The 13,086-nt window shown below is 35.7% G+C and overlaps 1 protein-coding gene across 1 annotated transcript in view; it reads right to left on the bottom strand.

Annotated features, from left to right (window-relative positions):
* Window positions 1-3,563: 3,563 nt before the first annotated feature.
* LMBRD1 (LMBR1 domain containing 1) overlaps window positions 3,564-13,086 on the bottom strand; it is a gene marked incomplete at its 3' end in the record, with an annotated part of 64,582 nt that continues 55,059 nt past the window's right edge. Inside the window, exons 15-16 of the mRNA XM_079532832.1 lie at window positions 3,799-3,890; window positions 3,564-3,683 (exon numbers count right to left, since the gene is read on the bottom strand). Coding sequence (XP_079388958.1) covers window positions 3,564-3,683; window positions 3,799-3,890 — 212 coding nt within the window. The remainder of the gene's footprint in view (window positions 3,684-3,798; window positions 3,891-13,086) is intronic.

Here is a 13,086-nt window from a genome sequence, read left to right as displayed (position 1 = left end):
CTTGCTTGGAGTGCATTCAGTCCCACTACCCAGGTGACTGACAGAGAGATGCTGAAGAGCACTGGTGTAGAGACAGACCCCCTGGAGGACACCATTAATGACTGGCCTCCACCTGGATGCAGATCCATTGACCACAGCCCTCTAAGTACAACCATCCAACCAATTTCTTATCCATTAAGGCCTTGACATCAACCTCACATCTTCAATGAAAGTAAAACTTCACTAGGAGTCAAAAGGGGCAGCAAAAATACAAAAATCATATAATTTTGCTTTGCACTCTGAAGCAGAAAAATATTTTCACTAGATTTTAACAATTATCAGTTAATCTGCTGGACAGTGTCATTTTAGCTAAAATGAATAACAGCCTACTATAGTCTTTACTGTATTTATGTTTTGCAGTTTTAGGTAGACTACAGAATAAGTAGCAGGCAGTGCTGCCAAATTCTATTAAACAATTTTGGTGACAATTGTTTAATACTTCAGAATGATTTAAGGCTCACAAGTAGCTTTTAAACATTCACAAGCCCCAAACACAAAAGTGATTCGAAAAACAAAAACAAACTAGATCTGACCAGAGCACTACACCTATCAAAAGCTCACACAAATAAATCTGAAATATTCATATACTCAGCAAAACAATTCTGATACTATTTTATGTGAGTTTAGTATAGACAAAAATCGATCTTTGAAACTTGATAAGAAAACACCTAACATGAAATATTGTTTTATATCTGAAAAAGCTGAACTTGCTCAAAACTGCAAAAAAACCTCTGGATGGTCATTTCACAGCTAACAGTCAAATGACTCAATTTTATCAACAAAATTAGACAAGCAGCCACAGAAGGAATAAACTTGTGGAAAAGCAATTCATCACTTGACTTTCTAGTATTTTACAGAAAACAGCACAAAACAACAAGGAAAAATTTTATTGGAAGTTCTATTTCTTAAAGTTGCCACAAATATTGATTAATAATACGTATTTTAAGTCAGAGCTACACTGCATTTCACTACTAGCCTTCTTTACTGTGACAAGCAAATCCAGCTGCTGACTTCACCACAAACTTCATCAGCGTCTCCAGCTCATTTAACAAGGCACAGCACTGCTGAACATGTCGAGTTTCCACTGCATGAAAGAAATGCTAAACAAATGAATTCCTGAGTGTATACTCATGAAAATTACAACAGCGCATAGTATAGCAGTGCATGCAGTCAAAATATTCATTGAACTCTAGAGAAACTCTATGACATGAAAATAGCTTAGATTATGAGTGCTGACAATCATTTGTTGCTTGTGTGACAGTAGATAAAAGCAAGCATCTGAAAAACCTCCCAAATTCTCACGGAGTGAGAAAGGCTGCTTCTCAATAGCTGTAAGTGAAGTAGTATTGGGCCAGTTGTAAAAATTTAGCAGCACCTGGTCAAGTAGGTGGTACTTACTGAATCCTCCAAGAGTTGAAAGAATGCCACAAGGTCAAAGGCTGATCAGTGTACTACTGCACACAGCCTACTGAAAGCAGGATAGATTGAGAAAAACCTAGAAATGGGAAATGAAAGTCATGAAAGCAGGAGATACCAATAGAGCAATAATTGTCTAGGAAAGGTTAGGTATCCTGACCTCAGACTGCATAAAGCTCACAAGCAGCTTTATGATATGAAGGGAGCATCTTCCTGCCAATCTTCCCCAGATAAGTAGCCATTTCTCCCATTGGGAAGATGAGAATGAATGGATGTAACTCTGCAAAATCCAGTCTTACATTCAGAAATACTAGCAAACAAACCTGTGTATAATACAGGCAAAGAAAGTGTTATCAGTTAAAGGTGCTGGTGAAAATATCAATGAATGCTACAAAATGAGAACATTTGAGCAGTTCACTTTATTTATATTAGCTCACTTAACTTTCCCATCAGGGTTCCCACAAAACAGCATTTGCTGTAAATTGCTGATATCCTCTTGATGTAGCTTGTAGGGAGCTTCCAGACATCCAGCATCAGGCTCCACATTCTGTTTGATTCCTTTGAACTACTTATAAATAATTCACTGCAAGTTTCCCCATGGTCATGTTTAAATAGAGTTCAGCTCATTCTAGTTTAAGGGAGCACAGAATGCCTAATCAAGCTTCAGTACCTGCTCTCAACATCTGAATTCATCTGACCTTTAAAATGTCTCACTGGTAGCAAATAAATTTGTTGCCATTAGTTGAGCAGTCTTGACTACATATGCTTAGCTTATGATCAGGATCTACATTCCAGTTTGCCACATCAACATGGATATTGCAGTAGTTGGCACTGAATACTTACAGGAAAAAAAACTGAATTTTTTAGTAAGAGTCCACTATTTGTTACCAGTACCCACAAATTGACTAAGCAACTCTCTTAAAAAGACTTACAATACTGGAACTGAATTCAAATTCAGCAGTTCCCAGGACTCTGCTGTTCTGAAAAACTGCAAGGAGAGGCATACTCTATTTCAAAAAAAAAAAAAAAAGCAAGCTGTGATTTTTGAAGAGTCCACAAACAAGTAGAACTTAATTTCCACACAGTTTAATAATGGTCAGTTTGACTTATAAAGAGATATTCTAAATTGTAACTTCAGTTAGCATTAGAAGTTTAGAAATCTGTACTAATATTTTCTTTCACTTGTCACCAATGAGTATGCGAAGACATTTTCAGCCTCAAAAATACAGCTCAGTAACAGTGTAACTAACCTTATTTTAAAAAGACATGAATATGTTTAAGAACTATGTTTATATGAATACAGGCTTGTAAACAAGTTGGCAACAACCATGTTAAATATTGAAAAAGTCACAGAAAAAATATTAGAAGTTGAGATCTTCACTTTTTCATTTGTTATAAGCCTGGCAGCCAGCATCTTCAGAACTGAACTATACCAACACACCACAACCACACTGAATATTGTCATTTATACTAATGACTTCCTCTGACAAGGCCAAAAAGACAGGTCATAGTTATTAGAGGATTCCACAGTAGCTTAGTGGTGAAAACAGTGAAAAGGACATTATTCACATACTAGGGACTTGCTACTTCAAGTTCATGGCTCTGGCCTATTTTAAGTAAAGTTTCTTACCAGCTATAGTTTTAAACAGAAATTCCAGAAATGTCAATGCTCATGCATCCACCTGAAAGTGAAAACTCAACACAAGTTTTTCTAGCAATGTTTATACCAGCTGTTTCGTAGGATTTTAGCTGATTTTATTTATAAGCTTGAATAAAAAGAACAGTGCTCTGTAAGTTTGGTATGAAAATATTTAAAAAGCACGAGAGAAACAACATGAGTTATGAAATAACAGCAGTCAGTTTATCAAAATGTACATTAGAAAGTTACACATACGTCATAAAACAGTTCTCTATATTATTCAAATTGTTTCAGAATTTGCTTTCATACAGTGATCGCTTTCAAGCATTTTTTGACCTCATGTTAGGAAGTACACTTATTTCCTCTATTTTACAGGTGCAAGGATGTTTATTTTGATAGCAATTCCTTGGGGATATTACTTTCAACAAAATATTAAGTTGCATGTTCCTATCTTGAAGGCAAAAGGCTATCAACAGTAATAAGCTGACAGTTCATCATCACTCATGTCTGAATCATCTTCATCCACTTCACCCTCAATGACCGACTTCTTGCCTTTGCAGCATGATACAATTAATCCAATTAAGAAGACCTGCAAGTCACAAATTAGTAAAATTACTTTTACTGAAGGACAACATTTGGAAAACTGAATGGCAGTATGAGTATGCAAATTTCAGTGATCTTTATCTCAAGATCAAAATACTTACTGCAATGAATGCCCAGTTCCCGAAGTAATAGACAGCACTGAAGAACCAAAATTTATGAAGAAAAAGGTATGTACGAGTAACAATACACTGATCTAAAAGGAAAGCAAATAGTAATGATTAACACAGAACAAATAGAAGTCAGCTGATTCCAATTTTCTTATAGGAAAACAGTTCAGCACTTTCAGAGGGTATTCAGCTTTTAAAAATAACTCCACCTACTTAAATCAAGTATGCTACTCCCTCTCAAAAAGGTACAGGAGAGGGATATTTGATTTTGAGATACTGAACATGAATACAGATGGCACTAGAAGCTAATGTAAGTAAATCCATTAGCATCAGATACTTGACAGATATGTTAATTACTGGCTGTTCTGACAGATCCTATTGCAAAATCATTCTCTTTTGGATGAATTGGTATCAATAACAAGGAGATACAAAGCAGATTCTGCAGCAGAAATGCACTTTAATACCTCAAATCAGAATTCCCCAGAAGCTGCTTTACCACCACCACATACCACAGCTCACTAGTATGAGTTAAGGATAGCCCTCACCAGGAAGGCCTGCTGCTCGACCATCCCCAGATGACCTTCTCCCTAACCAAAACTGTGGTGCCTAGAATACCTTTATCAAAACTGACAAATTCCTGTCCTTTAACAGTTCAGTGATTTATACTTAACAATATTTAAAATTCTTCTGTTAGTTTTAAGTTTAACTACTACTTTGTGTACCACACTGATCTCTATTTGCCTTACAGGCTATGAGATAGCATTAACTAACAAAAAGTTAAACTAGTATTTCACAGCTATTAAATATTAGACATACAACACTGACACATTCTACAAATCACTCAAGTGTAAAACATCTCTTGCAGAGAAAGACGACTTTACCATCAAATAAAAGCAAACAAATGGAAAAGGAATTTTGCTAAAGTAATCCTTCTTGGTTCTCTATTTTTCTTCAAAGAATGGAGATCAATTCTTTTATTTCCCTCTTAACACCCTTCAGTAGTACATATGTAAAAAGGAGGAATAGTAATAATTTAGCACATTACTGATAAAGCAAGAAATACTTCTAGCATGACAGTGCTTCACAATTGCAAGTAGTATTATCAACACCATCTGCAGTTCTCCAGCTGGTTACTTCAATTAAAAGCAGCTAAAAACTTTCAGATGTCTCTCTACAGTAACTGGATTAAATAGATGATAAATATTTTAGAACACTTAGACCTTGAGAAAAACATCTCAATGGAATCTGTCAGAAATTCAACTAACTTTTAGTTAATTCCCTCCGAACTAAAACATCACTGATGTAACGACATTTAAATTCCTGTAATGACAATTGAGAATAAGTGGATGAATAACCTGAATTAGGATAAAAACGTTTGTTAAGAATGATAGTTATTCATGAATATTACTGACAATTCCTTGATCTCTGTGAACACTGTAAACAAAGGTTGGAAACCTACCATGCCTGATAGGCAATTAATCACTAAGAATAAAGCATACTATACAGTGCTGACCAAGCAACAGAACCAAAAATCAAGATTCAAAATAGAACAGCTTCTTAAACAAAGGATGCCCAGCAACACTGCTAACAGCCACAGTTACCTGAAGTTGACTATGTTTTGTTAGATCCACTGAAAGTTTTGATCCTGGCACATTAGTTTTAAACCCTTAAGCTCCATTTACTTATATTCTTGAACAAAGGCTTTTTCTTAGAACTGAATTGTAAGGATAAAGAAATGTGCAATATATAAACCTTGAAGTCTACACAATTATTTTAGGCAATGAAATGCACAGGTCACAGTAACAGTCTACCATTTCTGAATCTAAAAATATAGTGAGCTTTCACAAAAGGATTTAAAAAACAGTTTTAGGGAAGAGATACTAGCTGTGAACACAGAACTGCACAACACTGACATTCTTTGGAGGAGTTAATACTGAGGTAGACACTGGCTTCATTTGTTTGTTAATGGTCTGGACACTGATAGACTACAGCCACAGTAAAAGCCCAGATGAAATTACAGATAGCAGAGAACAGAGGTCAAATACACTATACAGTAAGGACATTGTTCTGAGGGAACCTAATATTCCAGCCCCTTGAAATAATCCTTGAAGTTCAACAAAGAAGGGAAGTACTGCCACCTTAAACAAAGTAACACCATGCAACAGTGCAGGCTAAAAACTGATGAGGTACAACAACTCTGCACGAAGTCTGCAACTTTGCAAAAGCTACTTAGTCAACAAGAAAATGCCCCAGTGCCCTAGTATACAAGCCAGAAGCACAGTTACCAGTGTGCAGTTGCAACTGAAAAAGCTAACCAAAAATCATGCTTCACTAACAAGAACACAGCTAGCAAGTCCAAGGAAGAGATTATTTCTTTCAACTCTAATTGGAACTGCATTTGTGATACTTCAGACTCCCTAGTATAAGAGAAACAGGGGCACAATGGAGCAAGTCTGGCAGAAAAACACTGAAACAGCTAAAGCACTGGCATATAATGAAGATTTGTTCATTCACCTTGGAGTAAAGGTGCTTGCAGGTGTGCCTTATTGCTACCTCTGCTATGTAGCAAGGGATTAAAAATAAAAGGAAAGACTCTTAAAACGACCTGCACAACAAAATGACAATGGATGACAGACAAGCTGCAGCAAGAAATATTCCTGTCAGATAACAAGTAAAACTTCATTTCAGCAGGCAAAGTTTTCAACTTCACACAGGTTTCCGAATTCATCTGTGGAGACACTTATACCAAGTGGATGGACTTGAGCAACCTGCTCTGCCCAATCCTGCTGGAGGGTTGGAGCAGATCTCTGTCTTGCATGCTCAAGTTAGTTATAATCCATATTACATCAAGGTATGTACAAGGACACCACAAACATCTAACACTTTACATGACATTTCGGATGGACATTATCAGTCTCAATCAGTTTTCATCTACACACAGTCAAGTCCTGATTTCAAGCAGACCTAATTTTGGTAAAAATACACTCTTAGAAGAGAACCTAGTGTATGTTAGAATGCACTGTATATTAAAGAAATCATACAAGCATCTAAGGCATGGCCTCAGGTACTCAAAAAACATCTCAGAGGGTCCTGTTGCCACACAAAAGCTCTGCAGCAGAATGCAGATGCTGCTAACAGTACAACTTGCAACTTGAGTTTCAAGAATGGGGTTGATGCGTTTGTAGACATTAATCATCTACCAAGATCCAAAAGGGTTGAGATTTCAACAAAGAAATGGTAATTAAGGGGAAAACATACATTTCATCCTTACCAACATTACTTCCTGGCCTATGCCACTGCTCCTAATTTAAATAATTTAAAACTTGGATAAGATGGAATGATGGTTAGTACACATCCATGGTGCAGTACTTCAACTGTGAAATCTCAAACATTCTTCTTAGCCTTCCACTCATTTCCAGATATTACCTTCCATGGTGCTTTGTGTGAAACACATTCCTGAATACTTCACTTAGCTTACATGACTCAAGACATGTATTATTTTATGTTGCTGAATGAACAACATTCCTACAGGCCAAGTCAGTTTTTCATTAAACAGCATTTGTAGCACTAGCACTTAATCTTACTATGGTTTTCCTGAAACAAAGAGCTAAATTGTATTTTGACAAATAGGGTAAATAACTGCAGCAGGAATGGTTGGTCTGGATGCAGTAATTCATGAAATACTTGCTTGATAGAACTTCTGGAAATCTCTGAGTGTTAACTGGAACATACAAGTTGTATCAATATAAGCATTCTTCTGATAAAAATGAGAAAAACACTACAATTCCTATGAACTGAGTAGGAGAGGGCAGAGATCTCAGTTTTAAAAATGGTCTCAGAGAAACATTTTTTTTTTTTTTTTTTTACTTAGAGTGTACAGCAGCAGAAAATGAAGCAGCCTGTGGATTAATTTGAAAAAGCTATAATAGCAAAAGTTTTTTTCTTGGAATCACTCAACTATCCATTTAGCGCATTGCTTAAAGGATATCACTAAGGTAGACTAAGGGCTCTGAAAAAACATTTTGTTAAATATGGCAATATCTCAGCAATATAAGCAAACTTCAAAATAAAAAACTTATTAATTGGATATCTCATCTTAGACAAGTTATATGGCTTAATTCAGACCATGAGAAAAACTACAGAAACACTAAAGCAGCATAGGCTAATCTGTGGCTACAGAGCATAATGAAAAGTCCTACTACTATGTTTTGTCTTGCAACTCAGCATTTCACTAGGGAAATAAGAAAATTTAGTCAATTTATAATAACCAAACTGACCAAATATTTTGGTCAGTAAGTACTAAGTACCTTAATCTATACAAAGAAACTGTGTAAGATGATGGCCCACAAAAAACACATTGCAAGTAGGTAAGAAATCAAGGGACATCCAACAGTGTAAGAGACCCATAGTCATATTTGTCATCCTGTGATATGTCCAATTCATTTCTCTCAAGAGAACAGCAAAACTTTCACTTCTGGTAAGGTTTCATGTTGAGTGATCAGAATCTCTTTTGACCACCAGATCGAAGAAATGCTACAGCCCTGGAAAGTATCCTGAGACACACAACTGTTTCTCACAGTTAAAAACATTTGTTTACACATAACAGTGGAAACGGGATCAAGTATTAAAATTTAAATACTCCACTAAAGAAAAAGAACATGGACTCGTTTCAAGTTCCAGCTTTGCTAACAGACCAAAGCATTCAGATAGAGAAGATAAAATAAGCTTCAGGCATCCTCAGATTTAAGCAAGTCTATCACAACTTTCTAATTGTAAGCTTCCTCTTCACCTTGTACCTATGAGCTAGCAACTTACCAGACTCACACACTTTTCTGCTTCTGTTAAGGTTATTCCAGGTCTTCAATCTGCCACTGAAGTTTGATGTTTAGAACTATTTTACACATCACTTTCTCAGGTTTCAAAGGAAAGATTTACAGAGTGGTAATAACAAAGCCACAAGTCACAAATATAATTTTTATCAAAGATGGTTAAACAAGGAAAAAGTGACTTTTTGTTGCCTGTTACTCAGCAGTTTCTACATGAAAAGTAGCTGCCATCATGTCTCATCTGAGCTACCACCATCAGTTCCATATTATTCTTTATTGTAGCATACATACAGTTAATACTTGCAGCTGTTGAGACTGTTTTGCAGGCCACAATCCAGTCCCTCTGCTGTTGCTCCTCTGGTTTCATTAGAGAAGTCCATCTGCTACAATAACCAGTGGCCACACACCAATTGTCCCTTTCCCTCAGCTGACTCTTGACAGAAATTGCTTAAACTTGAGTTACTGTTCCTTCAACTTTCACACTGATGCAAATATCAGACCTTCACCACTACTATACTAACTTCATGGTCAACTTTAACAAATTCACACTTCTGATTACTTGTAATAGGGAAAAGAATGTTGGGAAACTGGTTCATTCACATACTGCAAAGACCTGAAAACACTTTCCATCAGACTGCATGTAAGTACTGATAACTTTCCATTTAGAGAGACATGAATCACAAGGCTTCTGACCACTCAAACTGACAGAACTTTAAAGTACAAATACACAACAAAAATGTAAGACATAAATCACCCAGATGTTAAACAAATTGCAACCATCTAGAGACTTAAAATATAGATCTAATCTTGTGTTTAGCTGGAGCATTAGTGAGATAACAGCTGAAAGGGAACCATAGACACCACACAAGTCTAGCAGAACAGGCTTGGTTCTAGTCCAAAAGCTACTCTATTCAACCGGAGCTGATGATTCCAAAGCTAGTTCAAACTCTGTCAAAGAAAAAAATTTAACAAGTTAAGGAGTCAGCAGCTAGGAAAACAGGAATTAGAGAACCTGCAACATGGTTCAGAGTCAGCAGAAAAAGAAGGAAGATCAACTTCCTAAGTGCTCAGTAGTAAACACTTCCTAAGTGTTCCCCACTGGAAGATATTCAAGTTTTTGCAAACACTCAAAATGAAATTAGCAGTGTTCCAGTAGATACCTAAATTCTGAGAAAGCTTGTTTCAGATGGAATAACATTCCCTCAAAAATACTTATTAGCTCTAAACAAGAAATAATGAAACAGTATCACTGAAGCATCAAGTAAGCTATTTAGAGCACCTTAACATTTAGAAGGCCATTTCTGCTTTTTCAGCAACTCAAGCTATACATCTGTTACCTTATACTGGATATCCGCAAATAAAACTCAACTCAACCTGATATAACTCTAGACAGAAACAGAAAATGTAAAAAACACGAATCAGTCTGATACGGGTATTGTTGCAGCCATACAACTTTGATAATTAGACACTATATTTATATTAAACAGTTCAAAAACTTGCAAGTCCCAGCAGTGCTAGCAGGATTTGATAGATTAAAGAGGCTTCCAATTAGATCCTCCAGGATTTTGTTCTAAAAAGCAAAGAAAAAGAGTTGACTAGTAAAGTCAATAGTCAGCTATATTTCTTAACACTGAGAATGTAGTCCTATCAAATCATTTGAGTCACACAGCCATTGCTTAAATTTGACTTTTGAGGAAGAAAAGTCATAAATATGAACAAGAAGTTTGGGACAGCTGTAGAAAAAGGGTATTTGATCTTAGAGAATAAAATATGAGCAAACTTTAACTAAATATAGGCAAATTCTCATTACTTTTTTCTGTATACATTGAAGAAGCCTATGAATACTTTTCCTCATCATTTTAGATTTGGAGATCTTAAAGCTGTGGCACTACAATGAAAAACAGCACCCAGCTACACAGCTTCTATTTTAGGTTACACAGAATCATAATATATGCAGATCTTGGCACCTTTAACAGAATAGAGAGAAACGTTTTAAAGAGATTCAAAGAGCTAAAACCATTAATCTCTTTTTTTGCCAGCTTTAAAGGATGATTTAACATACATTAAGTGCATGTTAATACATGCATATTTAAGTGCAGAATAGACATGGATCTAGTAAAAAGACAGTATTAACCAATGACTGAAATCTGTAACAATGTGAATTCCAGAGATCACATCCTTCTACAGGGAAGCAGTAAATCATTGCGATCAACCTGCAAAAGTGAAAGGTGCATTCTGTGTTTCAGAGAAACTAGATATAAAATTGTATATGACATTTATGTTAATCACAAAAACTGTCCCGAGATATTTGTGCACAGATCATACAAATGTAATTTCCTGTTTTTAAATCACAGACTTAATTTGATCATTTGCAAGAGCTATTTTCTGGAAATCTTCTCCGAACACATTTAAAGTAACTCACAGCTATCAATTCCTACTTTCAAGATCATAAAGATAAGTATTAACTTTGAAGGCAATATCCTAAATATGAGCATAGATGCAAGATTCCAGAAAGCAAGGAATCAAAGAACAGCGTAAACTATCACTTTAACTTTAATCAAAGCACTTCTGATTAACCACCTACCTCCTTTAACAGTATCAAACTTCATCTTGCACTAGCTCAGATTCCCTGAAACTACACTACACCACTTGACCTTCAGCATTAACTTAATTTTTCTCATTTAGTTTACTTTTATTTTCATACTTTCTCTACCTTACCTATCCTTTCCATCTACATGGAAAAAGATTTGAAGAAAGCATTTGATATTTTAGCAGACTGATCTTGATCCTTTAATGCCTTCACATGAAACACTTCTGTCCTTAGGATAACTTCATAGCCAGTTAATACATAGAGGCATCTACAGAAGCAGATCAAATATCAGTGTTGGAATACCTTTATTATTGTCTAGAGAACAAAGGAAGTTATGAATATCATTAAAGAGTTAAATTTAAGTGTCCCAATGCCAAATTTTAAATAAAATCTGGGTGTGATTAGAAATTCTGGCACTAATGATGCTCTCAAAACAAGTTCCCATCCTTTGACATCTTCTGTCTCTATCATACATACAGCTGACTTTAGCCCAGTCATGACTATCTGATAATTCAGATACTATTTATTGAATTTTAGCTACTCCACTAATTACAGCTGATAAATAGGACTGTCTGGAGTCAAACACGCATCATGGTGCTTACTTAAATTGATTTGTCATGATTATGGAGAAGTTCCATAGTGTAAGATATAAGTAGAGACTGAGGGCAAAGCACCAGGTTAGGTCACTCAGAAAATTAACAGAAGAAAGGATCAAGTTCTTCCTAAAAGCCTCCTCCTGTTCAGGCTTTGTGATTTCTTTTTGCCTTCAAAAATTCAGTTAAATCCACCAACTGGTGTCATCTATAGTCTAGGATTCTTCAGAAGTGCCAATATACACATGAGAAAGCTTCACACAGCCTCCACCCCACATATCTCCTGGACTTCTATATTTAAATAATAAACAGAACACACTCCCATTTGGCATTCCCACCTGGAACTTCCTTATAACTTATGGCCTAAATCTATTTTTTAAATCTATTTATTCAGGCCAGTATAAAATCTGCATTTATTGACTTCCAGATGACAGGACAGTCTGAGAAGAAAACACATACCTAATGAGCACAGTAAGGTCTGCTCAGATTAAACCTGAGATATTTTTTTTTTTTTTTGCCATTTCTCTCCATAAATAACAGTTCAAGTCAGCGCAGGTCTATGGAAAAATCTCAGCAGATAGATTGTGCCCAGCATTTAACAGACCTCAGAAAAGCCTCATTTCTCCAATTAAGTGAAGCAGAAAATCCAAATCAAGATTATTCATAGCATGCTATACACTTAAAGTGAACAATGCTTCCTGTATTATACGAATGCTTTCATGACTTCTGACCTAACAAGAGGCAGACACTGTTTATAACATCACACAATCAAGGATAGGAAGACTGGGATTAAAGCTTTCAGTTCAATCATTGTTCATTTACATTATTTACAGTAAGCCCTGTTAACCAGTTGAGTTTAACCTATATCACATTTTCAGTTCATTAGTACAACGGCAAAGTTCTTAATCACATAATTAAGCCTTTTTTGACCTTAAAGAACTGTAGACCCAGCACTTCAGCTAGCATTAGTCCTTAAGAACAACAAATGAGATCTTTGCTCAACCGCAAACAAAAATAATGTTTGTTTTGCATATAAGAAATAGGCAATTCACAGTCCCAAAGACCATTTTAAAAGCTTTACAAGAAATTGTGTATTAACCAAAACAAGCCTTTTGCACAAAGTACTGAAGCACAACTAAGAAAAAGTGTTTTTATTGAGTTAGAAGATAGTTCTTTCTATTACTTCTGGTTTGTCTATTTGTCTGAGGTTGTGCTATGATGGTCTATGGCATCCAGTATACAGCAAGTTGCCTCATAAATAATTTAAGGAAAT

Source organism: Tetrao urogallus (genome assembly GCF_951394365.1).
Source record: "Tetrao urogallus genome assembly, chromosome: 2".
Lineage (NCBI taxonomy): Eukaryota > Metazoa > Chordata > Aves > Galliformes > Phasianidae > Tetrao > Tetrao urogallus.
This window is presented reverse-complemented; position numbering and strand designations above follow the sequence as displayed.